We start from the raw sequence: 26559 nt of genomic DNA, 5'->3' as shown, positions 1-26559 counted from the left end.
TTGTGTCTCCACCTTTTATTGAAAGATGACAATGACTCATACTTAAGTTAACAAATGATGAATAAAATGACTAAGCATCTACACTGGGCTTGATTTATTTCTGAAAAAAAAAAATTATCAAGGGAGTCCAATCAGAACTTGCCTCAATTTCACTGGACGCTGGACTTGATGAAGATAAAAAAGCTAGCCTTTCGACCCCTTTCCCCCCAAAATAACCATTGCTGTTTAATTTCAGAGAGGCGGAGAAGACAAGCCAGTGGTACAAACTTTTACGATGAAATATTCACATCAATGAAAAAAAATGAACATACCATGATGCAGGAGCATGAAAAAAATGAATCGATGTCAACTCAGCACTGACAGCAATGATTTAAAAATGTAAAAAGGATGCATTGCGAAACATTCATACCGGGAACAAAATTTACATGTTATTTTGGATGTACCAGCGATGAGTTCTCGAAAGGGGGGAAAAAAGGCATAGATTTACGTAATGGACTCCCCCCCATCCCCCTTCAGAAATAATGTTTTACCGTCCATGCTGAGTTGATGTACATTCACCAGACACAAACAATCATTTTTTTTAAAAACAAAGATCATACATGTTTTTTCCTCTTTTGACTCCACTGTACAACATTCAGAACACCAGGGTCCTCACTCAAGTGAGAATAAATCGCGTATCAGTCTAGAGACCAAATGATTAATTTGTTTAATAATTTGCTGGTCACCCGTCTCTGGAATCCAACAATCCAATCCCTTCCCCGCCCTTAGCACAGTAGGGACAAACAGCCACCAGTCTGTTGTTGAAACACATCGATGGAGTCACCATCCTCCATCTCAAGCTGAAACACACAAAAATGAAAGAAAAAAAAAACATCATTCATTCATGCAGTTAGCCACATAATATAATAAATAAAACAGAATGCGAGTGATGCTACGAAAGGTTGACTACACCATGACCATTGATGGACAAATGAAAGTTAGCACAGCTAATTATACTAGTATTTTAGTATTACATAGGCGTAACTCCAGATTTATTGGCTGCTTATCTGTTGCTTTGGTTTCAAGGGCTATGATGAACATACTTTCATCTTTTCAATGTCCAATAAATTCATTTCAACACAGAAGCAGACCTGCCAACTTTTCAATGAGAAAAATTGGAGGGAAAATTATCACTTTTTAAAAACTGAAATTGGAGGGAAAACGTGAGCACAGATCATGTGTTGCAAGCCAAACGTCCCCATGCTTTAACTTCCAAGATTGATATTGTTCACCAGCAAAATAATCTAAAATCAGGGTTGGTGATTTTTTAAATAAAAATTTTAAAAATCTATTTCTTAAATTTAAATCGGATTTGCTTGATTTTTTTAAAAATGTTGACACAGTTTGGGATTTTTGGTGGCTAAAAGTAAGGTCTTTTAGTGCAAAATGCATTGTCTTTATTTTAACTAATGATTAATTTAAGCAACTGCAATTTTAGAAAGCCTTAATCTGCTAGATCTATATCAGTGAATTATGGCTACAGACAAAAAAATGAAGAAAATGTCAGTCTAAAAGGAAGGGGGGGAATTATGCATGCATAGATAAACTTGCATTTTTATTACAGTGTGTGTGTGTGCGCGCGCTTGTGTTTGTCTAAAAAGAAAAAGATAATGCTAATTTCAATTACGAAAAAAGAGTAAATTGAATAGATCTACAGTATTATTTTACTACTTACAGTGACAGGGGGGAAAGCAGACTTTAAAGCATGATTATTTTAGTCTACTAAACCTTATATCATCTGTTTTATAAAACCAAGGAAAGGAATTCTGAATATTTAAAGATGTAAAAACAGAATATTTTTTTAAAAAGTGATTTAAATCACAGAGTTTTATTTTTAAAATCAAGTTCATTTAAATTTTTAAAAATCAACTGATTTAAGTCGACTTGATTTAAATCAACCCAACCCTGGTTTTCAATTATGAAAAAAAAAGTAAACAGAACTGTATTATTTTACAGTGACAGGGGGGAAAGCCGACTTTTAAGTATGATTATATTAGTCTACTAAACCTTATATTGTTTAATAAAACCAAAGAAAGGAATTCTCAATGTTTACATATATGTAAAAACTGAATACATTTTTTTGAAAAGTGATTGAAATCACAGATTTTTATTTTTAAAATCAAGTTGATTAAAATGAAAAAAATCAACTGATTGAAATCAACCCAGCTGTTTTCAATTATGGAAAAAAAGTAATTTGAATCTGTATTATTTTACAGTGAAAGGGGGGAAAGCCGACTTTTAAGCATGAATATATTAGTCTACTAAACCTTATATCTGTTTTATGAAACCAAGGAAAGGAATTCTGAATGTTGAAATGTGTAAAAACTGAATTTTAACAAATATTTTTAAAAAGTGATTTAAAACACCGATTTTTATTTAAAAAATCAAGTTGATTAAAATTTTTTAAATCAACTTGATTTAAACCAACCCAACCCTGTCTAAAATCAAAAAGAAGAAAGAAGCAGACTAGAAAAAGCCGCTACTGTTGTCCAAGTAGTGCAAGAACCAGGAAACACACTTTCCCTGTTTTTATTAGTTCACAGAAGATTTCATAAATTTAGGAAAAAAATAATTGTCTTTGTGTCTCGATAAGGAAACAGGGAGAAATGCAGTCTTAATTCACTAACGTTGGCAGGTCTGCAGAAGGGCTTTCCAGTTTCCACTAAGGGACCGTTCACAAATGATGTCAGCTAAAATTTGGCCAAAAATGACCCCCTCCCCCCTTGTCATCTTTCCCAGCTTTCCCAACCACCCCCTCCCCCACCCTCAAGTCAACTTCAACCAAAATGTACATGTACATTTAGATAGAACCTATACAGGATGCATTTTATATTTACACTTTTGATCTTTATTAAAAAAATTTTCATTAAAACGAAGAAATACTTAAACTGTCAAAATATTTATTAACAACTTTAACCAATTAAAATAATTAAAACAAATAGATTGGATATCACAGCTTGGAAAACAAAGCAAAATGATATGAGTATTATCTCAGCTTGTGGAAAAAAAAATAATCAAATAATATTTGTGAGGCGTGCTGACAAATATCAAAATGAGTTACTTCTCAGGTTCAAGCCTTAAATACATTACACCACACTTATAGGTGAAGTTTTTACGATTCATATCACAAGCATCATGGTTGATGTCAACCAACCCCCCCCCCCGAGCTAACATCATCTGTGAACGGCCCCCAAGGTAAAAAGAAAGGAGTGCAACGGGGTATCTTCACCTATACTTCTACAAACACTCAGAACAGTTAATCCAGACATTATGCCATCAGTAAGGCATAATCAAAAGCCTTTAAAAATTTAGAAAATTTACCCGAAAAAGAGACACCATGGACAATGAGAAAGGAAATTTTATAATGCAGGGATGCCCACCCTAACAGCATGTTTTAGTCATCAACAAATGAAAAAATAGTATAAATCTGTCAATGGGTCATTCCCCATGTCAAAGACAAAGGTTGAAGGTTCAAGGATGAATGTAATGTTAACAATAATAAAAAGAGGTCTGAGCTTCTGATGTCTAAATGTGTGTGTGTTTGTGTGAGCGGGGGGTTGGTTGTTGGCTTGAAGAAACTAGACACTACGACACACAATGATCTACTTTTTAATTCCCTCACAAACCTTGGCCCCACCAACAAAACACATTAAAGTGTTAAAAAATTTTTTAACATCTTGTTAAACTAAATATTGTCTTACTCTTGGCTTTGGATCAAGGACTAATGTTTTTCTAAGGGCAAAGTGGCACTCAACAACCACAAGGACTCTGTGCACAAAGGGTGGGGGCTTTCAATTATGAATGTGTCAAGCAGATTTGGAAACTCAATCAAACACCCCCTATGAGAGGCATCCTTGTGAAATTAGGCACTCCTCGAAATAATGAAATCGAAGATATCTGCATTTTCCCCATCAGTCTGACTATTTTTTTTAAATTTTTGTCTTATGGCTCAACAACTTTTTAGCCCATATAAAAAGACATTTCCATGTGAATTTATTTGAAAAATGATTAAAGGCACAAAATATGTAATTATTCAGTTTTCAAGGGCTCTCACGCTAGTGAGGTTATCAAACTTTGATGGCCATTTATGCGCTAATTTTACCAATGAAACCGGGTGTTTTTCTACCAAAAGCAAGAGAAAAGAACAAGCATTAAGGTGATACCATTAACCCTAACTCTGGCAAGTGGTTTCAACAGGAATGACAGGGCTAATCAGCCAAAACGTGCACATGCTTTACAAATCAAATTTATGGACTTGTATCAAATAAAAACCCTACAAAAGTATATATTTTCTGAAAGATAATTGAATGAACTTTTATATTTTGCCTTTGAACATATGATTTGATTTAATTTACAAGGGGTTATGTAAATTTGAAATCAAAGATGGCTGACATAAAAAATTTACATGCTCATTAGCGTATTCACCAATCTAATGTATTTCATGTTATAAAAAATGTGAGATAGCAGAAATATGATGGGTTTTTCAATTACCTTTCAGAAAATGTATAGTTTTATAGGTTTGAAAAGAACAGGTAATGAGTTATGACTGTTTCAATTTGTCATGTGGTCTGTTTCGAGCACAGCTGATACTCGCTACTTTCATACCATACTCAACATAAAAACACTTTAAGTACAGCCATATATGGTTTTCAGCAATCTGCTGGTAGTCTGTAATATATTAGTATAGCAAAAGGAACCTACGGTTACCCCATAGCTCTCCTTTTTCTGCCCCTATTAGACTCCCAAAGGTAGTAGAATCTAGTGTTCCATTTGAAAGAGAAGTTGGGGCAGGATAAGAACTGGTATCCCCATAGTCAGATCTAATCCCAATTCTTGACTGAACACTAATAAATCCACCACTAACAGTGTCTGAATTGCTTTCCCTAGTCAATTCCCTTTCAAATGTATCAAAAAAAGATCGATTTTTGGCCATTTTAGACCCACATGAGTAGCACAAGTGATAGATCTACACTAGCATTAGTGGCTCGTGTCCTGATCAACAAGCTTTCAAAACATCCCTCTGTTTTGACAGCAAAATACTCTCATCCTAAGCCAGAATGGTAGAAATATTCTGATTGGTTGAAGGTTAGCCTTTTAGCCAATCAGAAATCCCTTTAGGAAGCCTCAAATATTTAGTTGGAAGGCAGAAACAGCAGTTTACTATATGGTCCAATGAGATCGGCCCTGCCAGTTTCATGGCAGGAAATGGCCCTTGCCAGAGTTAGGGCTATCTTCACATGCCCAAAAAATTGACGAACGCCGGATTCCACCATGTCATGACATATATTCATGCTAGACGTATTGTTTCAGTTTTTGCAAGAGTTTCACGGCACTTACAACACAATCAAGTCAAATAAGAGTGAAAGATTAGATTAGAGGTGTTACAAGAGTACAACAGGACATAAAAAGGAGAAGAGATGAGAGCCATAAAAGTTTGATAGAAAAGAAGAATTATACCCCACCACAGCACCCGCCAACAAAAGATTATGATTTCAAGGCTAAATACCTAAACTACAGTACTCTAGTCAGACATCTGTAACAACAACCTCAAGATGTACTACTTCCTAAGCCACACTAGTAGAAAAGCGTACCATTGCTGGGGTGTCTTCATCATTGATTGGATTTCCATCAAACCTGAACCGCACAACTCCTGTTTGGATTCCCTGAAAAAGAAGAATCACATGCCTTACAAACTGTGGCTTAAAACATATATCAAGGAACATCAAGAAATTCTTTGTGGATTCTTTTCTTCAGACAGTCAAAACTCAATTACCAATGGTAGCGACTGAGTGCTCAATGCTGATCTCAATCTTTAAGGAGGATACAAAACTTACCCATGGCTACTACTATAATGAAACTAACCCTTTGAGCACAGACCTCCTGGTGCTACCATGCCCCTCTGACTGATCTCCTGAGCAATAAATTCATGATCCCTCATGGTAGCCCTTGTAATTCAGAAAGATCTTCAAAATAATCAGTAACGTCCTGTGTAGTAAACACAGTTTCCCATGCCCATTATGCTCTAAGCAGGGGATAGGGTTTTGCTCACCGCTGTACCGGTGGCTAGGCATACAAGTTTTATGTGCCACCGATGTATCGGCAGCGAGGGTTCAAAGGGTTAATGAAGATGGCAGAATTTAATTAAGTCTCAGGTGCTTATGAACTAGGCTAAAATGTAGAACCTTTAGACACAACCAACCACTGCCTCAACAGGGGCCAATTGGCCAGGATCATATAGAGGACTTACACAACATATGTAGATGTAAATTGGGTGACAATACAAGACCATGGCACATCTATCCAAGGCCCAAGGCCAAAGATATTTCTATACCACTCTACTAGAGAAAACTTTTCCCCCCAAACCCCTTCTTCATTTAGTCATTAATAATTCAGAGGACCTACATTTTAATGCAGGATGTTTCTAAATTAGCACATAGTACAAGAAACTCTAAAGCAAATGATGAGGACTGAATCCCACGGTAATCATACAATCGACTCCACTTGTGTTGAACTCGCTCGAGGTGTTCTTCGGTTAAGTTGATCTTTTTCTAAGGCTTACCTCTTCTTCTTTACAGTTCCCAATCGTTAATAATTTGAATGAGGAGATCTATTCCCCACCCCCCCTGACGATATCAACTTATCCGCAGTCAAAAGTGCAAGCTCAACAGTTTTCTCCTTTCATGATTTTACATACAAAACACACACCACAATAAAATGAAATACAGCAGTCTCTGCTTAAGAAAACTGGTCATAATGAAGAGACAAAACAGATTCTTTTACGGGTTTCAAGGAGCACAACTCAGGTCTAATCCATTTAAATGATGTCCCACTGTAATACGGACGCCCAAGGTTTGTTGTGTGCACGCGCGGGTCCGAGTGTTGCAAGTTGTTTTCAGTCCTGGTGCAGAATGAGAGATTTCAGAATGAATTTTATACAACGCGACATTGTGTTATTAGTTGTTATAATTATTTGATCTATTGAAACTAAAAAACAGCACCAGCCTCAACGCTGTATATGTGAAGAAGAAAAAATGAATGTGAATTTACTAGCTTCTGTAAGACAATTGGGCCATTTGACCACATGAGAGGAGAGAATGGTCGTACCAATCAAAAACCACTTTGCAATTTACCTGTTCACCATAGCACAGGTGCATGCCTACAACTTTAAAAATTAACAATCTGTGTGTAAAGTGTTCAAAGTAAAGCTTACTGTTGGCTTGTTTGTTTTCATCATCTGCTGGCCCACTCCAACCAATCTCCCTTCAACCCAACATACATGCCCCCAGCTCAAAATGAGTTCTTAAATGTTCAGTTTTTAGATGTGTTCTTAAGGCATGCAAATTATACTGAACAAAAATCTGTTGCGCTGCAAAAGTAGATTTTTAGGCAAAGACCCCTGTCTGTATTTACTTTAAGTCATTTAACCAAACCACCATTAACTCTTGTCCTGCGTCTGTACTGAGATGCGAACCATATCAGCAACCTATTACGTTGGACATTCCGGGCAGGCCGCCGGGTCACTCAGCGTGTATTGTTGGTGTGCAGCGAGCGCGCCTGGAAACGTGTGTTTTCGCCATGAATACTGTGGGAGTTTGCTAATCGATGAAGAAAATAACATTAAGTGTTACGAACACATGAATAACGCCCTTTCATAAGCTGATAAGACATTACGAGTAGTTGCGCCCATTCGAATAACCTTTTTAGACGCTCTTGTTGTTATGAATGATCTGGGGTTCGAAATGCACACAAACCCAAGCAGACTGACGCACACATACTTGAGCTTGAACGGAACGGGGATGATGCTCTGTGCCCGTGCGCTGAGCCAAGGGCTGGACTGACACGCGACCAGAAAAAAGGTGAAGTACCGAAATAGGCTTAGCGGGCGACATAAACCCGGCCCCCGCAGGATCAGGGTTAAAAAAGAAAACAGACCCAAGGAGATAAAGTAAGAAGTCACAGGACATGAGTAACAAACCCCCCCCCCCCCCTCCCCCCCCAAAACTAAATGAACTTTAGCCCACAGTTGTGAAAAGCAGAAAGATTGAAAGAAACTTAAGGTTGACGAAATGAGAACAGACGATAAAAAAAAAGTTATAATGGTTAGCACATTATAAGGCCAGGCAGATGAGATGAGGCAAGCTCTATAGGTCAGAAATTACATAACAAATTAATAGCTCAAACAACTTTTAACTTTAACCTGTAAATTTTTACTTTCACTTCCACACACAAAAGCACTCGTTTGGGCTCAAACTGCAGTATGTCTTGTAGCAGATCACACGACACACGTAGCCACAAAAATGTCACAAACCAGTTATTTTCAAGAAAATTTCAAACCTGACTGCAAAACATCAAATTATGGGATAAAATGGGGAGTAGGGATTGATCCCCCCAAATCAGTCCAAATTGCGGAATTACTACCCAATTAGCTTAGAGTGGTATAGTTTGAATAAAAACAAAATTTCAAAAGCTATTAATTTGCCCGGAACAAGTCGATATTCTTGTTAAACGGATTAAAATGAACAAGAAAAGGGCTATACAATACCTTAGCATGAGACAGAAAAGAAAGTAAAATAACACCCTTCAAAGATGAAAGACTTACCGCTCTGTTGCAATATGCTCCCATCAGCTTCCTCAAAGGTGTATTCTTTTTAATCTTGAAATGAACGACACTCCCATCCTGCCCTGTGACTTTCAAATTGATGTGCTCACTTTCCTTATGGTCCTCCTCCACAAGAGAAAAAATAAAACAAAGATAAAGTCATGCCTATCCACTCGGTCAATCAACTTTAACTATTCCCATCAAACTCCTGGATAGTATCCCAGTAATAAAAACAGAAGCAAAGGCAGGAACTAGGCCTACCAGTATCAATTCAAATTTACATAATAATGGAGCAAATTAAACTGACATGAACATCAACTTAAAGGGCTCCATATATAAACATTGGTAAAGAATTACTGTTGTAATTTAAGGGGAGAGGTACACTCCCGGAAAATTTTTCTAAACGAAAGACTTTTATTCAATTTCAAGTAATTGTGCAAGAAGTTATAGGTAAATAGGAAGTACTAGGGGTGAATTTGTTGAATTTTTCTTTAAAATTGGTCTCTGGTGGCCATCTTGGATTTTCAAACCAGTTTCTTAGTGCAGAAGAATTTCATAGTAAATATTGAATTATCAGCCTGAAATTTGGCACACAAGTACAAACCTATATGAACTGGGGATCTATGAAAGAATTTTGACCTATCTTTAAAACTAAAAAAGTGAGCCCAAAGTCAGTGGACCCCCCTAGAGTCAGTTGACGAAATTTTGGGGTACATATTACAAAAAAATTGAATATTTCCTTAAGTTACCAATATTTCCCAATTCCCTTTCATAGATCCCCAGAATTGATCTTAAAGCACCTGTACACCAAATTTGAAGCTTCTAGCTTTTGTAGTTTTTGAAAACTTGCACCCAGGAGGTCACATATGTCAATGAGTAGATTTTGAGAAAAACAGAAAAAACGGATTTTTTAAAGGATTTTAAAAGCAATTTGCACTTTTCAAACGCCCTTTTAGGTCATTTAGGGTGTTTTTTCAACAGTTTCTTCATTTTGACTCGAAAGAACAGATGTCAAAGGATGTTTTTCAGCAAAAAACAAAAGTTGGATAGTTTGAAAAATTGTATCAATATTGCCTTGGATCGCCGACCCGGGTCTTCCCTTAATACGAAGTGACTATTCTGACTCGAGTCCAAATAGACAAAAATTATATTCAGACTCTGAATTGAGCCCAGCATGATGTCCGTTCCCGGAGTTCCGACTCTTGTTCCAAACTATTTCCAGCATTTATTTATGAAATTTTTATTGGATTATAATGATGATAATCTAGATGTTAGCTTTAATATACAGTTACTAGATCTATCTAAACTGGCCCTCCCTGCATCAGTATGAACAGAACAACCAAGCTTAGTTGGCCTCGGCGGGGGCAAATTTAATCATGTAGACTTCGCATAGCGATCACGCACTCTCAGCTTGGGGGAAGAGGTGTTGGGAAAAGGCCAGGCAGTCCATTTTGTAAGAAATGATTTTAAAAAATAATTAAAGAAAAACTGTAACACATAACAAAATGAAATTAAACATGTGGAAAGACAAATGGTGGTGGACGTAATGATGCTGTAGTGGTGGTGGAAAGACCGAGTAGTGGGTTACCGTGTACTTAGACACTACCATTGGGCAATGAGGGTGAAGTATGCAGTCTTTTGACTTTTGACACAATTACAGTCATAGTAGGTAATTCTAGTTCCAATTCTGGTTTTACATAAAATCCCACGACAACATTTATGTAACCCCCTTACAGTCACATAACTCACTTAGAAGCCGAGTCCGAAAAAATAAAACTTTTTTTCTGACCAGAGTCCGAATAGATGAAACCCATATTCCGGAGTCCAAATATAATGTTTAAATAAAAAATCGAATTGGACTGGAGTCCGAATAGAGCCGGCCAATTGAACCCTAATAGGCGTGAGCATCTCGTGATGACTCATACTTCCCTTCCATGCGCATTGCGACCACCGGTCGTGACCCGACAGAGTAGAAAATATACCGCTGACATGAGAATAGCCATTTTTTTAACTGCTGGTGACTGCAGTCCACCAGTGCAACGTTTATTAGTGCCGTTGGCCACGCATTTGACAGTCGGCAATCAGTTTGAAGTTTATTTGCAATTTTCTGGGATATTGTTAACAGTTTTCAATGTCGGACTCGTCAGCTGAACTAGACACAGATTTGCCCAACATTTTTCTGGAATTAGACGACACTGATGAAGAGTTTGAAGGATTAGGTCCTCAAATAAAAGATTTACATGTGAATGATGAGGATATATCGTAGATCTAGCGAGGTACAGCCCAGAAAGGGACGTCGATATTCTTGCTGATCTCCAAGCAGGCTGGACTAAAAATTATGAGGATTTTGATACCAACAACATAAAAAACAACATCTGACCTGATATAAGGGTAGTTTATTATTTAAGACATTTTCCCTTCTAACTGTATAGAAATTATGATAAATAATGATAAATGATATGGCTATCCTCACCTGGGGTGAGAATAAAAATACGATTGACCTCTCACCCCCGGGTGAGACTTTCCAGCATTGGCTATTCTCACCCGGTGTGAAACAAGACCAGTTTTTCCTAATTTTGGAAGGTAGTGTCAATTGCCACAGAGTAAATTGGAACTCTTTTGTGTTTTTGAGTAGATCTAGCCTGTATGTGCTCGGTGTTCTGCATTAGTGAACTACCGACGCACGCCTCCCTCTTTGCCCCTGTGTGTGGGAGCGGGGGTATCTCTCTCTCTCTCCCTAACCCCCGTCCCCAGGATTTATGTTCCCCGATATAGAGATATAATATATATAAATAAGAAGCGTATTTCTGTTTGAGTTTGTGGCCTACTTCTAGAATCACTTATTTCGGTTCTACACCGAAGCGTAGTCTAGCCTACGTCTCATTCAAAACACGCCAAGTGGAAGTCGGTAGCTCAAGATGTTCGGCCAATGAAATTAGAAAACAAATTGACCCACATAGGCGTGAGGAGCTCAAAAGGATAGCCAGGAAACAAGATTTTCATTTTACTGTAAACAAAATCTTTCAAATGAGCTTGAATTTATGCAAAATGATATTTCCTGATAAAAATAAGTTTATAGATAGTTTTGAAAACCATTGTGCATGTAAAAAGAAGAATTTGAGTGCTAAAAATTCGGAAATTGACCTATACTATAGGCCCATTCCATGAGCGGTCCACCAAAATGCAAAAAGATAAAATTGATTAAATCAACTCACCACCAGGTGAAATATTCAGCAGAAAGGTTTATTGGTGCAGTTCTGAACTCAAAAATGGTAGAAACTACCCCTTTCTTACAAAAAACGCATGGCGAAAAATGAGAAAGAAAAATGTCATGACAAAGAAAAAAATACCGTTTAGATTTAGTAAAGAATTTTTTATTTCAATGACAGAATAAGTCATCTTTATGTTTGTATACTCTCCTAGCATGTACTTTACTGGAATACAAAAACAATTTCTGGGTAAAAGCATATGTTATGACCACATTTGACAGAACGAAGTGTATACAGACCCGGTAACCGGGAACAAAGTCACGAAGTATACAGACCCGGTATGGGGGCTCTCGTGGCCTAGAGGTTAAGGTGTTGACCTCTCATTCAAAGGTCCCGGGTTCGAATCCGGGTAGCGACCGAAAAATTTTCTTCTCTAAAATTGTCTCCTTTCACCTCCTTTCCTGCTCTCTAGCAATGTTCTGTCGTCTCCTCTTTCTGCCCCCACCCTCTCACCTCCTTTGCCCCCTCCTCTGGGCTCCTGACTCTTTCCGCAGCCTTTCTACTGCTACTCCTTGGCTCCTCCTTACTGCTGTCTTTCTGCCACACCCCTGATCTTCTGGTAGGAAAGATCTACACCTAGCCTTCTCGGACAAGGGCGAAAAATCTCGGAGGGCCCGTGTGCAAGTTGCGCACGTTAAAGATCCCTTGGTGGTCTAAAAATCGGTATTTTTTTACTCCCCCCCCCCCCCCCCCCCGTCTCACACTCAGCTACCAGATGCCTATTTTCTACTAAATATTGATGGGCTGAACACGAATATCAACTTCATTTCCGTCGCAAATTAATAGTTTTTGAAATATTTGATTGTTTTTAACCGAGATAGACATGCTTTGGACCAATCGGGGGGTTCCAGGGGGGCTTGCCCCACTGGGGTAAAAGAAAATCTGGGGGGGTTACCCATAATTTGATATTTTACAGTTAGATTTGAAATTGTCTTAAAAATAATTGATTTGCGACAGTTTTAGCACTGCTTTATGTGTGATCTGCAGCAAACAGTACAGCAGTTTGACCCCTGAAACAGTGCATCTGTGTGCGGGAGCGAAAGTAAAAATTTACCCTAAAATCGATAAGAGTAGGCTTCGGCCGCCACCCGGGCAAAATTTGAAATTTCCTACCCACTAAAAATATTAGGGGTGTCCCGCGCGCTCATATGACCTATGCAGTTGCGAGCGCCGTAAAACACTTTACAAAAAAAAAAAAAAAAAAGAGACCCGGTAGGGGAACTCTTTTGTGATTTCGGAAAGTTTCAGCGCCCAGACCCGGTAGTGTGTGTGTGTGTGAGTTAGAGAGAGAGAGAGAGAGAGCAGGGGGAAGTGCTAGCAAAATGTATATGACATGCCCGCCAGTTGGCAGGAGGGAACGAAAGACAGTGACAAACAAAGAAAAAAAGAACGAAGTGACTATTTCTCCGAACGTTCGGAGAAATAGTGCCGATCTTTATTTCTCCGAACGGTTTTCGGCTTCCGGTCTCGTGATTTTTTGCCTATTTATTGCGAGAGTTCGGCGCCAACTTTCATTCTGCCTCTGGTCTGGGAAGGAACACGTACCGCATGGCAAGCCCGCCTACAGACAACCTTCAGTAACACCCACCACACACCCACCACCATCATGCACATGTACACACACTAACTAAACATAACTAGTGGGCAACTTTTGAACGTATGACGAGCTGAACTGTGGATGGAGAGACAGTGTGAGTGAAAGAGCGGGTGAAAGGAAGAATGTGCGAGTGTATCCACAGGTGACAGCAACTACAAGACGACGACACTGACCACCCCTGGCCTGGTCCACAGCTCACGAACAAAAGGAATGCAGCTCAGGCGGTGTTTTGCCTATATTATTGTCCATGGTTCGCAGGGAACAAGTGAGATTTTCTTTGTGTGTGCCTGGAGGGATGGGGTGGGGTATGAAAGTCATGCGGACGGGGATGAGCCGCGGGAGAGAACACGGGAATTGAATGAAAGAGTGAAACTGAAAGAGACGAATGACTCATGAGTCCTGGAGTGAATGGATCCTGTGTTTCTATTTTTGTATACTTTGAACTGTTACTGAATAAAGGCTGAAATAAAGCCCGAAAAACAAACACACACACACTCCTCACTCTCCACTTACTACCACACACAGACACACTCAAACACTCACACATACATACACACTACACACACACACACACACAGGAGCAAATTTTTGGGTCTATATCTATTTCAATTTTCAACAGCTAGTCTAGATGAGATTTTTAGATGAGTGTAAAAACGTGAAAAAGAAAGGTTTCACAACAGAAAGAAATCAAAATTAGAACAGCCCATAAACAACAACAAACATTAACAAATAAGGGCGTGTGTCCACCTGTCCGAAGAAGATTGGCAGTTTTAACCCTAAATGTGCGTAATTTTAAAAAAAGTACAGGATATTACATGTAAATTATGGAATCACACACATTAAGGGGCTTGCCAGTGTCAGTACATTGGTCGCAGCAGTGACAAACGCAGATGCCAGTTCTATGTGTCGTTATCAATAACCCTCCGTAGATCTAGATCTAGACAGCACACGAGTGAACACAACACATTACGTTTAAAAGCAGCACCTTTCACAGGCAACACGTCATATCTATAGCGAAAAACTGTTTGGAATTGTAGCATTTCTTTATATAAATATTTACGGCGGACATTTTTTGGACCGATTGAACCATCATATTGTATACGAACAATCTTTGGTAGGCCCATACTATAATTATAGATCTAGATCTATATAATATCCGAAATTTGGGGGAAAGGATGATATTTCAGAGTGTTCGGAGAAATAGTGCCCAGCTTTATTTTCCTGAATGTTCGGAGAAATAGTGCCCAGCTTTATTTTCCCGAACGTTCGGAGAAATAGTGCCCAGCTTTATACAGTTAGATTTGAAATTGTCTTGAAAATAATTGATTTGCGACAGTTTTAGCACGGCTTTATGTGTGATCTGCAGCAAACAGTACAGCAGTTTGACCCCTGAAACAGTGCATCTGTGTGCGGGAGCGAAAGTAAAAATTTACCCTAAAATCGATAAGAGTAGGCTTCGGCCGCCACCCGGGCAAAATTTGAAATTTCCTACCCACTAAAAATATTAGGGGTGTCCCGCGCGCTCATATGACCTATGCAGTTGCGAGCGCCGTAAAACACTTTACAAAAAAAAAAAAAAAAAAAGAGACCCGGTAGGGGAACTCTTTTGTGATTTCGGAAAGTTTCAGCGCCCAGACCCGGTAGTGTGTGTGTGTGTGTGTGTGTGTGTGTGAGTTAGAGAGAGAGAGAGAGAGAGCAGGGGGAAGTGCTAGCAAAATGTATATGACATGCCCGCCAGTTGGCAGGAGGGAACGAAAGACAGTGACAAACAAAGAAAAAAAGAATGCGAGCGACACACACACACACACACAGAGAGAGAGAGAAAGAGAGGGGGCCACCTCTATTCTCACCCGGGATGAGAATAGTGCAGGCTAGTCTTTTGGCTATTCTCACCCGGTGCGCGTTCACTGTTATAGCCTAGATCTAGGCCAACAAATTTTGCGTTCACCCTAAACCACAGAATTCTACACTGTGATATAACAGAAAAATTGTAGAATTCTGTCCACACCGATAGACAGTATTCAGAAAGAGACAGAGAGAGAGAGAGAGGGGAGGAGTAGATCTTGCGAGAACTTTCGGGCAAAACAAAATGGCGACCCGCGTAGTTCGGCTCGATTCGAACAGTGAAATAGCCATAGCATCTTTGAAGAAGATCAAATTAGCTTACTTTTGTGCTATAACGTAATTTTTTCTTGGCTTTTATCAATTTGATCATCCACACCGATAGACAGTATTCCAAAATGAGGAAAAGCAGGTCTTGTTTCGCACCGGGTGAGAATAGCCTACGCTGGCAAGTCTCACCCGGGGTGAGACGTAGATCGTTTTTCTATTCTCACCCCGGATGAGAATAGCCACTTCCGAGAGAGAGAGAGAGAGAGAGAGAGAGGGAGAGGGAGGGAGGGAGGAGGAAACGATCATTCATTGATTGAAAAGACATCCGCAATCTTCATTTAGTTTTAGATATAGAATCTAGATCTAGGCCAGCCTCGAAACTAGATCAATGATTTATATCTGTCTGTCTAGATCTAGACCTAGGCCATAGATCTAGAAGAACCTAGTTCTACCCTGAGCCAAGAGGGTGCTGAAACTTTCCGAAATCACAAAAGAGTTCCCGTACCGGGTCTGTATACTTTGTGACTTTATTCCCGGTTACCGGGTCTGTATACACTCCCTTGACAGAATGTCCGGCTGGATTGTACTTTACCGGACCACCCGTCTCGGCCCGTGATTACTACGCACGCCTAGCCTAACTACGCACTCATAGTACTCTGCGTGCGGACAAAAGGTAGTTCCGCGGGCGACTTCGCGCACGCACAGCGAAGTCAGCGGCGACTGGCGAGGCGAGGTGAGCGAGAGGTGGTGGTGGTTGAGTGGGCAGGGGATTTAACTTTGGTGGACCATTGTGTATCATACCAACAGTGGGGTGGGGTGGGGGGGTTCAGGGGGGCTTGCCCCCCTGGAAACTATAATAAAGAAAACACACAAAAATGCGAAACAATAACATGAGCGGACAGTCGTGTTTACATATCAATGGGGGGGTTTCAGGGGGGCTAGCCCCCCTGCCCCTGGTAACAATAATTTAAAGACACTCACACACAAACATATAAACAATAGCATGATAAGTCGCGAGCAGGGCCAATGGGGTTGCAATTATGCAAATGAGCTCTCGTGCGCATCTCTAGCCCTCCATTGTACTTTGCCGGACCAGGAGTAGGCCTAGGGCCTAGGCCAAGCCAGCAGAGTCGCGAGCAAATAAGAATAGTGGACCACGTGATTAGATTGACCAATTAGCCTCAAGGTGTCAGGGTCATGGGTCAAAGGGCACAGTGGCACGGTCGTGATGACTGAAAAACCCGGTAAGAGACGGCAGTCGATTGCTGGCAGTTGATGAGTGAGGACGTAGAAAACTGAGTAGGAGAGTGAGTAGGGGAGCTCGGAAACGACGAACAGCGGACCACTAGGCACCAGGGGCGCCACAGCGAAAGTAGTTCCGACCGGTGGTCCGGTAAAGTACAATCTTACCGAATGTCCACCTCTCGTGACATTGTAACACACGAAAGATAAAACATACAAAAGTTTTTCCACACAATTAAGAAAAAGAACTATTCTAGATCTAGATCTAGATTCTAGATCTATAATCAAATGCTTCCGTGAACGTGTGAAGTTGATGGTAGGAGAAATAACTCAGTAATATCAGTTCTTGTGAAATAAGTCCCTGAATCTCGTAGAATGGGGTGAACGCTACACTGGTTGGCCTAGGCTAGGCTATCACGGTGAACATACAGCGGGTAAGAATAGAGGTTGCCTTACAAGTTACGGCTACAGGCTACGGCGAAGTCCATCCAGATTTTTAGAGTCTCCAAACTCAAATTGTTTCATTTGATTATTTTCCTTTAAAACACTAGATCTAGAATCTAGATTCTAGATCTAGGCCTACGGTGCAAGCAGCACTTGCAAATAAAAATATGGTAACTCTTCATCAGGAGTAGGCCTACAGGTTAGTCTACAAGTGCAAGTGTGTTGACTAAAACTTTTACTAAAACTAAAGACTAAGCACTCTCTGATTCAGTCTTGGTCTTGAATAGGTCAGGCCAGCTTACATGATCAAAAACAGGCCCACATAAAATCTTTCTCAAAAATAACTTCAGTAGATTCTAGTTAATATCACATAACCAAACAAAGGCAACAAACAAACAGATTGTCATCTTCAAGAAGGTTTTGATCAGTGAGCGGTAAAATCCAATAGTCATCCTTTTCAAACACACACCTCTGATTTCCCACACAAGGCCAAAGCCAGCCAAAGCCATGAAAGCGAAAGAGTGGGTGACCGGTGGCCGGTTGGTCTATGTTAGAAACTAACGGTACACTTAGAAAACCTGTTGTCACATTAACCTGGTACAATTTTAAACAAAACAAAATACACTTTCATGGTGAGACAAGATACCTTTTTCTGACTCTGTTGCTCTTCCATTGTGTCGTTTTCAGCTTCGCGGTACTGGTTTGGTGTGCTCTGTTCTCTAAAATGGCGCACAAAGGGAGTGCACGCTGGGATAGCCTGTTTCTAAATAAAGAAATCAAGCCTGTCGCAGGAGTCTCCCTTGTGCGCCTAGGGATCCTTCATTGTCAACCGATGCCTTTTAAAAGTAATGTTAACTTCGTCTTCGACGGCATTAGATTACAAACAAACAAAAAAAGATTTTTCAACAGATACATAATCAACATATCGAATGTAATGTTTTCCAAACAGTACATACTGAGAGTAGATTGAATTTTAATCTTCGAATTTTGCCGAGTGCCAAACCAAGCTTCACACATGACATAGGCTAGGAGGCCTCAGGAATAGAAAAAACAGTGTTCCATCTCTCAGGCCTTGAAGGTAAAGACAATGAGAACGAGAGACGAACCCTATGTACCCACCACTGTCATCAACGATACTAATGGAGAAGCTCTGCACGAAGAGAAAGCAATAATAAAAAGATGGGAAGAATATTTTCAAGAACTACTAAACCCATCAGGAGTACAGGCACAAAACACAGTGCCCATTCACCGCCAACTACCCTGAGCACTCAGAACCTACCATCCTGGAGAGTGAAGTGAGAGAAACACTGAAAACTAGTCCAAAGAACAAGGCAGTTGGAGACGATGGCATCACAACCGAAGCCATCCTTGCATGCGGCGAAACTGGAATACATTGGCTTACAATCATCTTCCAACAAGCATGGGAAGAAAGAAAAGTGCCAGCAGACTGGCAAAATGCGATAGTGGTGCCAATATGGAAGAAAAAGGGCAGCAAGAAAGACTGCAACACCTATAGAGGCATATCTCTTTTCAGCCATGTGGGGAAAATGTATGCAAAAATCCTAAAGCGACGTACTCGCGCAAAAACCGAACATCTTCTCAGTGACGCCCAATTTGGCTTTAGAAAAGGAAGAGGGTGCACTGATGCAATCTTCGCACTCCGACAACTGTGTGAGAGGGCTTTGGAATACGACAAAGATCTCCACCTCGTATTTGTGGATCAAGAAAAAGCCTTTGATCGAGTAAATAGAAACAAGCTATGGAAGATCTTAGAGCAGTACGACATCAAGGGACAACTGCTAGACAACATCAGGGCTATCTATGCCAACAGCAGAAGCGCTGTCCGAACTACCAGTGGAACATCGGACTGGTTTCCAGTAACATCCGGAGTGAGACAGGGCTGCAATCTCTCCCCTCTGCTCTTCATGATCTACATGGACCAGATAACAAAAGAGGCCAATCCAGACCCAGAGGCACTCAACGAACTCATGTTTGCAGATGACCTGGCAATGATTAACAACAAGACTCAGCTACAGGAGCATATAAACCAACTAAATGCGAGCTGCGAAAAATATGACATGAAGATCAGTATAAGCAAGACCGAAGTCATGACAATTAGCAGGAGACCAGGTAAAGTGGATATCAACATTAATGGATCCCAACTAAAACAAAGCAGAGAATTTATATACTTGGGCAGCATTTTCACAGAAAATGGAAAATTAGATCGAGAGATAGAGACTAGATGCCAGAGAGCCAACGCAGTCAGCTACCAACTGGGCCCTCTCCTGAAACATCCCAATATCCCCATGAGCACCAAGGCGAAGCTCATCAACGCCATTTTACTTCCAACGCTCACATATCAGTGCCAGACATGGACTCTAACAAAAGCCCTAGAGAGGAAACTGGTCACATGCGAGATGAAATGCTTAAGAAGAGCGGCCAACAAAACAAGAAGATACAAAATTAAAAATGAAGTCATAAGGGCCACCGTGGGAGCAACACCAGTCCTACCACACATTGAAAAACAAAAGGTCAAGTGGTTCGGACACCTCACGCGGATGCCCTCAAACCATCCAGCTCTGAGAGCATACAACATTAAATATTCTGGATGGAGAGCCAGAGGAAGACCAAGGCGACGATGGAGTGAATCTGTGGCAGACACCCTTAAAGATCATGGGATGTCCCTCCTACAGGCCACACGACTTTCTGCAGACAGACACCTGTGTCTCCCCGCGACACCCCAGGGTACAAGCGGAAGAAAAAAGTAAAGTAAAGTAAAGTTGCATAATATGAAAGCTAAATGCATTCTTTGGAAGACCCATGGGAAGGGTCGTCAGGACAACTACATGCTATATTCAGACAAAAAGTTGAAAGTCTATAATACAAAGCTGTGACATACTCCTCCCAAAATTGAATGGCAAAACATATAATATAATTATAATACTGAACACCGAAGTTATCAAAAGGGCCAAGAATCCCCATGTGTTCTACATCCAAATGAACTCAGCTTCGAAGCTGGGATCATTCTTATAGAATGCCTTGATTTCAGAATCTCAATTCTGCTACTATACTGTCATCAAGGAATCCTGAATTTAAGTTGGCGTACAAAACAAGAAGAAAAAAGCGCTACAAAACACCATGTAGATGTCCCGGAGGGGGGGGGGGGACTTTTTAATAACAAAATCTTCTACATAGGCGTCAATGAGAGAGTCTACGGCCTATATATAAGTATGGTGGGCAGTAGGCCTTTATCTAATTAAGGATAATTTTAAGGGGCTTCAGGAATAAGAAATATAACCTCTAGATCTAATGCAAATGTACAGAATGTGACAAATTTTTGCTGCCAGAACAATAAGGAGTTCAGAACTGTAAACTCCTTGAGCCAGAATTAGCTTCACTGGCCATAGTAGTAGAAGCCATTTTAACACTTAATTCTTCTATCTCGCATAAGAAATTATACTCTTGACTCTGTGGATAGATTTGTCATGGTCAGGCATCATGACGGAAAAACTATATTATATATTACATTATGAGTGTCGACCGTTCGAGATAGGAATTGCGTATCACAAGATGAAAAAACTCGTCACTGGACACACATCATGCTCAAGAATAAAATAGGCCAGAGAAGTATAAGCATTATTACTGTTGAGTAGGAAGATAGATCTAATAATTCAGTAGCCAAAGCCACCAGGCGCGGTTCGTCCATAGAGCACGGTCGTGCAGTGCCGCCCAAAATTGTTGAATGTTCTAATTACGTAAAACACCAACAATAATAAAATAAAAGAAGCCAAAAACAAACACTAGCCAAATATTATATCAAAACAAAGGTCCTCACTAGCGCCATAACTGTCATTTTTATGCCTATAGTGCCGTAAAACATCTACTATGCAATGCCAAAGTCCACGCGCTTTAGCTAAACAGAAAAGGATATTCAACAGTGTAACCTGACCTATAAATCGCTCTTGGGGATAACCCAAGCGATGACGACACTCATAGCGAGTTTGGCGGTACATTAATATTAATAAGCCGGCACATCTCAAATGTGCTCCTGCCGAATAGTGCCGAAACATAGCCCACAGTAGGCAGTCTAAAAATAAACACGATAGACCCTACACTCTTCTTTGCCAGTGTTATTTGAGTCCTGGAGCAATCCAGCGGAGTGCTCAAGTGAATTGTGATTTGTTCATTGTTTGTCTTGCACTATTTTAAGTGACTCTGTAGCCGTGAATAGTTTTGTAGTGGAGTAGTGAAAGTTATTACGTGTACTTTGATGTTTAGCTAACAAACAAATTTAGTACTAGAAATCAAAGCGACAAGTAAAAAGAATGAAAATAAAACCACGAGGCCCTCCCTCACCAACCCAAAGATCCTAAACTTATACACCGTCTCATTTACTATGCCCTTGACTATCTTCCAACTATAGAGGGATCACTCTTCTCTCAATACCAGGTAAGGTCTTCAACAGAATCGTTCTGGAAAGAATCAAGACAGGAACGGATCCAAGACTACGGGATGAACAGGCCGGTTTCCAGAAAAATCGCTCAACCACCGACCAGATTGCCACGCTGAGGATTATTGTGGAACAGTCCCTGGAGTGGAACTCCCAGTTGTTTGTCAACTTCCTTGACTACGAGAAGGCCTTTGACAGTATAGACCGAGCGACACTATGGAAGATAATGAGACACCACGGAATCCCACAGAAGTTGGTGAACCTCATCAAAAGCATGTACGAAGGGACAAGTTGTAGGGTTGTACATGATGGCTAGTTCACGTACAGCTTTGACATCAAGACTGGAGTGAGACAGGGATGCTTACTATCACCGTTCCTCTTCATATTGGCAATCGACTGGCTGATGAAGGAAACCACCAGAGGACACAGAAATGGTATACAGTGGACACCATGGACACAGTTGGACGATCTGGATTTCGCAGACGACTTGGCGCTTCTGTCGCACACCCAGGAACAGATACAAGCAAAGACTTCAGTATTAAACAGCCTATCGGAGTCTGTTGGATTGAGGATCCACCCCAGAAAGTCAAAGGTACTAAGGACAGATGCACAACGAAAGGAGCAGGTCACAATAAAAGGAAAGGCCCTAGAAAACGTTGAATCCTTCTGTTATCTTGGGAGCATAATTGACAGAGAGGGAGGAACAGGTGCTGAAATAAAGTCCCGCATTGGAAAAGCACAGGCTGCTTTCATATCTTTGGATAGGATTAGGAAGACCAGAGAGATCTCACTTCGAACAAAGCTGAGGATTTTCAATTCAAACGTGAAGTCGGTCCTGTTGTATGGATGTGAGGCATGGAACGCATCGCAGACTTGTATAAAGAGGATCCAGGTTTTCTTGAACAGGTGTCTAAGAAAGTTACTGAGGATCAGATGGACAGACAGGGTCACCAATATGGAAGTGTTAAGGAAAACAAGACAGATCCCAGTCAGAGATGAGGTAGGAAGAAGGCGGTGGCGATGGATTGGACATACTCTCAGGAAGTCAGGCAGCTGCATAACAAAGAAAGTTTTGGATTGGAACCCACAGGGCAAGAGATCAAGGGGAAGACCTCGTGGAACTTGGAGAAGAATCACAGAAATCGATGTACAGAAAAGTGGGAAGACATGGAATAACATCAAGAGGCTAGCCCAGGATAGAGAAAAGTGGGGGGTGTTTGCCCGTGGCCTATACCCTGGTGCAGGGTGAGAAAGGCAATGATGATGATGATGACTATCTTCAGCATGCCATGGCTTAATCATTATTGTGCACGCCCACTTTTTAGTCCCACGAGCCGCCCCTGAGAGCCACGTGTTGTGGTTCTTGGTGTGCTAATCAAAGAACGGGACAAAACTGTCAAAACCCGGACAAAACTGCCGTTTATCAGCGACACCTTTTTAAAGAAGACTTATTGATGGTCAATATTGGCCTGCTCAATAATTTATTATGAAGAGAGAGAGAGAGAGAGAGAGAGAGAGAGAGAGAGAGAGAGAGAGAGAGAGAGAGAGAGAGAGAGAACGGCTTGGGGTGGGGGCAGATATACGTTAGAGAGGAAGAATTGAAGAAGAAAAACAAGAATGCCTTTCAAACTGATGCTCTTTTGTAACTCAATTATAAGGAAAGTTATGTGAAGAGACTGAATAATATGGAAGAGAAAAGTTGGAAAGAAGCAAGATAACCAATGCAAATAGCTCTCAAAATGAGTTTAGGTCTAGTCGAAGGGAGGGTTCATTGAATCATTGATCAATTATTCAGATCCATTCAAAAAGTCGGACTCCAGAGTTGTCTCCTGCCTGTGCCGTTCCAAGGGAAGTGACCCCGATTGTTTTTCTAGCTAGTTTCTCGTGCTGCCAGTTTGGCTTCATGTGGAGCCAAATCCCCAAAATTTGGCTATTGAACTGTTTTTTTTAATATTAAAAAAAAATAGTTTTACGGCGCTTGCAACTGCAAAAAGGTCATGGGCACGCGGGACACAATTTGTTTATTTTCACCTGTAGCATTTTAAGTTTTGATAGGAATTAATTTTGAAATTTGCCCGGCGTGGTGCCCGAAGCTACTTCTTAACGATTTTAGGACCACCATTAAAGAGATCTTTAACGTGCGCAACTTGTGCTCGATCGGGACCTCGAGCCGAGATCCATGGCTCCAATCAGAGACTAGCAGGTGTTCGATCTTACCTCAAGACCAGGGGCAGAAAGACGCCAGTGTGAAGGAACCAGGAGTAGCAGTGGAAAAAGTAATATAGCTCAGAGGAGGAAAAGGGGGCAGGGCCAGTAAAGAGGAGATCCGATGAAAGAACATAATATGACAATCTCTAAGAGGGCAGGAGAGGAGGTGAAAGGAGAACAAAACATTTAGATAATTTTTTTTGGGCCCCGTCAGGTTTGGAACTTGGGACCTACTGAATAAGAGGGCACGCTGTACCTCTAGACCAAGACGTACAGACCCCCTCCCCCCCCCCCCCCAGCTGTTTGGCCTAGATCCGGATAAATTCTTAAATTCTTTCGCTCTTTTTTCGGGGTCGCTGGTTAATTTCTGTAAAGCTAAAAAGAAAGAAGAAGCCCTAGAAGTCAATATTACTTTTCACATTTTAAATCTATAAATGCTGATATATGTGGCAATCACAGGGCATCTGAGAATAATGGATAATTTTTGTGTACCGGAGTACGGATTGTTTTCTTTCATTAAAAAAAACCCTGTCAAAGTGGGAAGGTTTCCCAAACAAACAAACAAACAAACAAACACACACACACACACACACACACACACACACACACACACACACACACACACACACACACACACAGATATTAATAAAATGCACAAAGTGTTTTATACCCTTCCCCCCCCAAAAAAAAAAAAAAACCCAACAAAAACCAACAAACAAACGTAAAACAAAAAACCCCCTACAAAAACAAACGACAAACGAACCGAACAAACACATAGACCTAAGACCATTGCTAAGACATAGACATAACAAAAAAAGCAAACAAATAAAAACAACGCCAACAAAAAAACAGAAATTTCAGTACTAAAATTACAGAATAATATTATTAAATTGGTTATAAACTTGAACTGGTTGTAATTTTAGGCATTCTCAGTTGTAATACATCATGTATGTACATGTACATGTAGTTGGTTCTAAATTTGGATCCGAAATTATCGGTAGTTTGACCCGTTTGACCCCACACCAGAAAGAAATCTGGCATCCGTATTTTGTCTTGTAGTTTGTAGCCTTGTAGTAGTGATGGGCCGATACCACAATTTAGGTATCGACATACTTTTCAAGGTATCGATACCGATACCTCGATACCTAACGCTATTGGTAACATACGCCTGGGGGTAATAAGTAAAGACAAAAATATAACTATACTTTTCCAAATATTTAGATAATCGTGTCTAGACAAGTTGTGACTATTTAGCTGAGACTCAAACAAAAATTATTTGTAAAAAGAGAGAGAGAAGAGAGAGAGAGAGAGAGAGGGAGAGAGAGAGAGAGAGAAGAGAGAGAGAGAGAGAGGGAGAGAGAGAGAGAGAAATAAATACCCAAATATGAGAATAAAAACAAAAATTAAGTGAAGTATGGGAGGAAAGTCAACTTTGCAGAAAATGTTAGTATTGGAAAATAAAAACACAAGAGTTCTAAAAAGGCAATTCAATTTACCAGATTTTTAGCAACTTTAAATTAAACCAATGGGGATTAATCAGGGTTGTCAGTGAGGATTTTGCAAAATCACTAGATAGATTTCATGAAAAACTTCTCTCTTTTTGTTAAAAAATCACTAGATTCATTTAAAACGCTAGCCCCCTACGAAAACCTATCAGTTTTGATAAACAAAAAATTCTCTAGGCCCAAGTCACTTGCTTTGGCAGCCCTGGGATAAAAAAACACATAGGTATCGATGTTTAGAGCAGGTATCGGTACCGATACCGATACCTATAGGTATCTAAGTATCAAGTACCTGGTATCGATACATGCCCATCACTACTTGTAGCCTAGGCTAGCCGTGTTGGCCAGAAGTTTCTAGTGAATTCCTCTAGAATCTAAGCGATAAGTTTTCAGTTGAGTTGACTTGGTAGCCTAAACTAGAAATAGAAACTGAAAGAATAATATGGCGACCGCCGCTGAATTGTGTCGGTGAGATCCTCCAACCTTTATGATGGCTGTTGATTTGTTAAATTGATACTGACCGTATCTGGGTTTTCATTTTCAGAAGTTAACAGCCTTTTATTTGAATTTTGATGAAGGCTGAGTGTAGTGTAATGTAGATCTATTGTTTGTGTGTGTGTGTAGTTAGTGGAGTGTGTTTGTTGTGTGTGATTTGTTGGGAGGACTTCCGTAACGAGCGACCACTATGAGACAGAGTAGAATAGAAGGCTAGGGATAGGGTTAAGTGTAGTGGTAGGATTATTAGGGGTAGGGTTAGGTCTCTTCTTGGGACTCGTATGAGCGCATTTGCCTGTGGGTGTGTGAATGAAACGTACTCGCGCATTCTGGAATGTCCTCTTAACCAAGGAAATCTGGTGCTTTTTCGGTAATTCCCGCCCTCCCTTATTTGAGCCTAGATCTAGATCTAGATTATGCATCTAATCTAGAATTCTAGATCTGGATTAGATCAAGATCTAGATCTAGATCTAGTTCTAGATCTAGAATCTAGATCTAGGACTATACTATACGTTTTGAAGCACGGCAAGCTAAGATATCAAACCTACCTAACAACTGCAAAACATCAAATTATGGTAAAATTCAGAGGGGGGGGGGGACAT

The 26559-nt window shown here is 40.4% G+C and overlaps 2 protein-coding genes across 3 annotated transcripts in view; one reads left to right on the top strand and one right to left on the bottom strand.

The window, feature by feature from the left end:
- LOC101857392 (small ubiquitin-related modifier 3) lies at positions 1-23672 on the bottom strand. The gene is made up of 5 exons (XM_035968482.1): positions 23568-23672; positions 17949-18065; positions 8639-8764; positions 5631-5702; positions 1-839 (listed from the first exon to the last, which is right to left on the bottom strand). Exons 1-5 carry the CDS (start codon positions 23655-23657, stop codon positions 765-767), a joined length of 480 nt encoding a protein of 159 aa, XP_035824375.1. The 5' UTR covers positions 23658-23672; the 3' UTR covers positions 1-764.
- A 2090-nt stretch (positions 23673-25762) lies between these two features.
- Positions 25763-26559, top strand: part of LOC101856874 (protein SGT1 homolog) — a 22222-nt gene continuing 21425 nt past the window's right edge. For both annotated transcript variants that reach the window (XM_005093338.3, XM_035968481.1), the window contains exon 1: positions 25763-25930. In XM_005093338.3, the coding sequence (XP_005093395.1) occupies positions 25905-25930 (26 nt within the window). In that variant the 5' untranslated portion in view covers positions 25763-25904. The remainder of the gene's footprint in view (positions 25931-26559) is intronic.

The sequence above is a fragment of the Aplysia californica genome, unplaced genomic scaffold (genome assembly GCF_000002075.1).
Source record: "Aplysia californica isolate F4 #8 unplaced genomic scaffold, AplCal3.0 scaffold00062, whole genome shotgun sequence".
Lineage (NCBI taxonomy): Eukaryota > Metazoa > Mollusca > Gastropoda > Aplysiida > Aplysiidae > Aplysia > Aplysia californica.
Note: the sequence above shows the minus strand (reverse complement) of the source record. Positions and strands in the feature narration are given on the sequence as shown.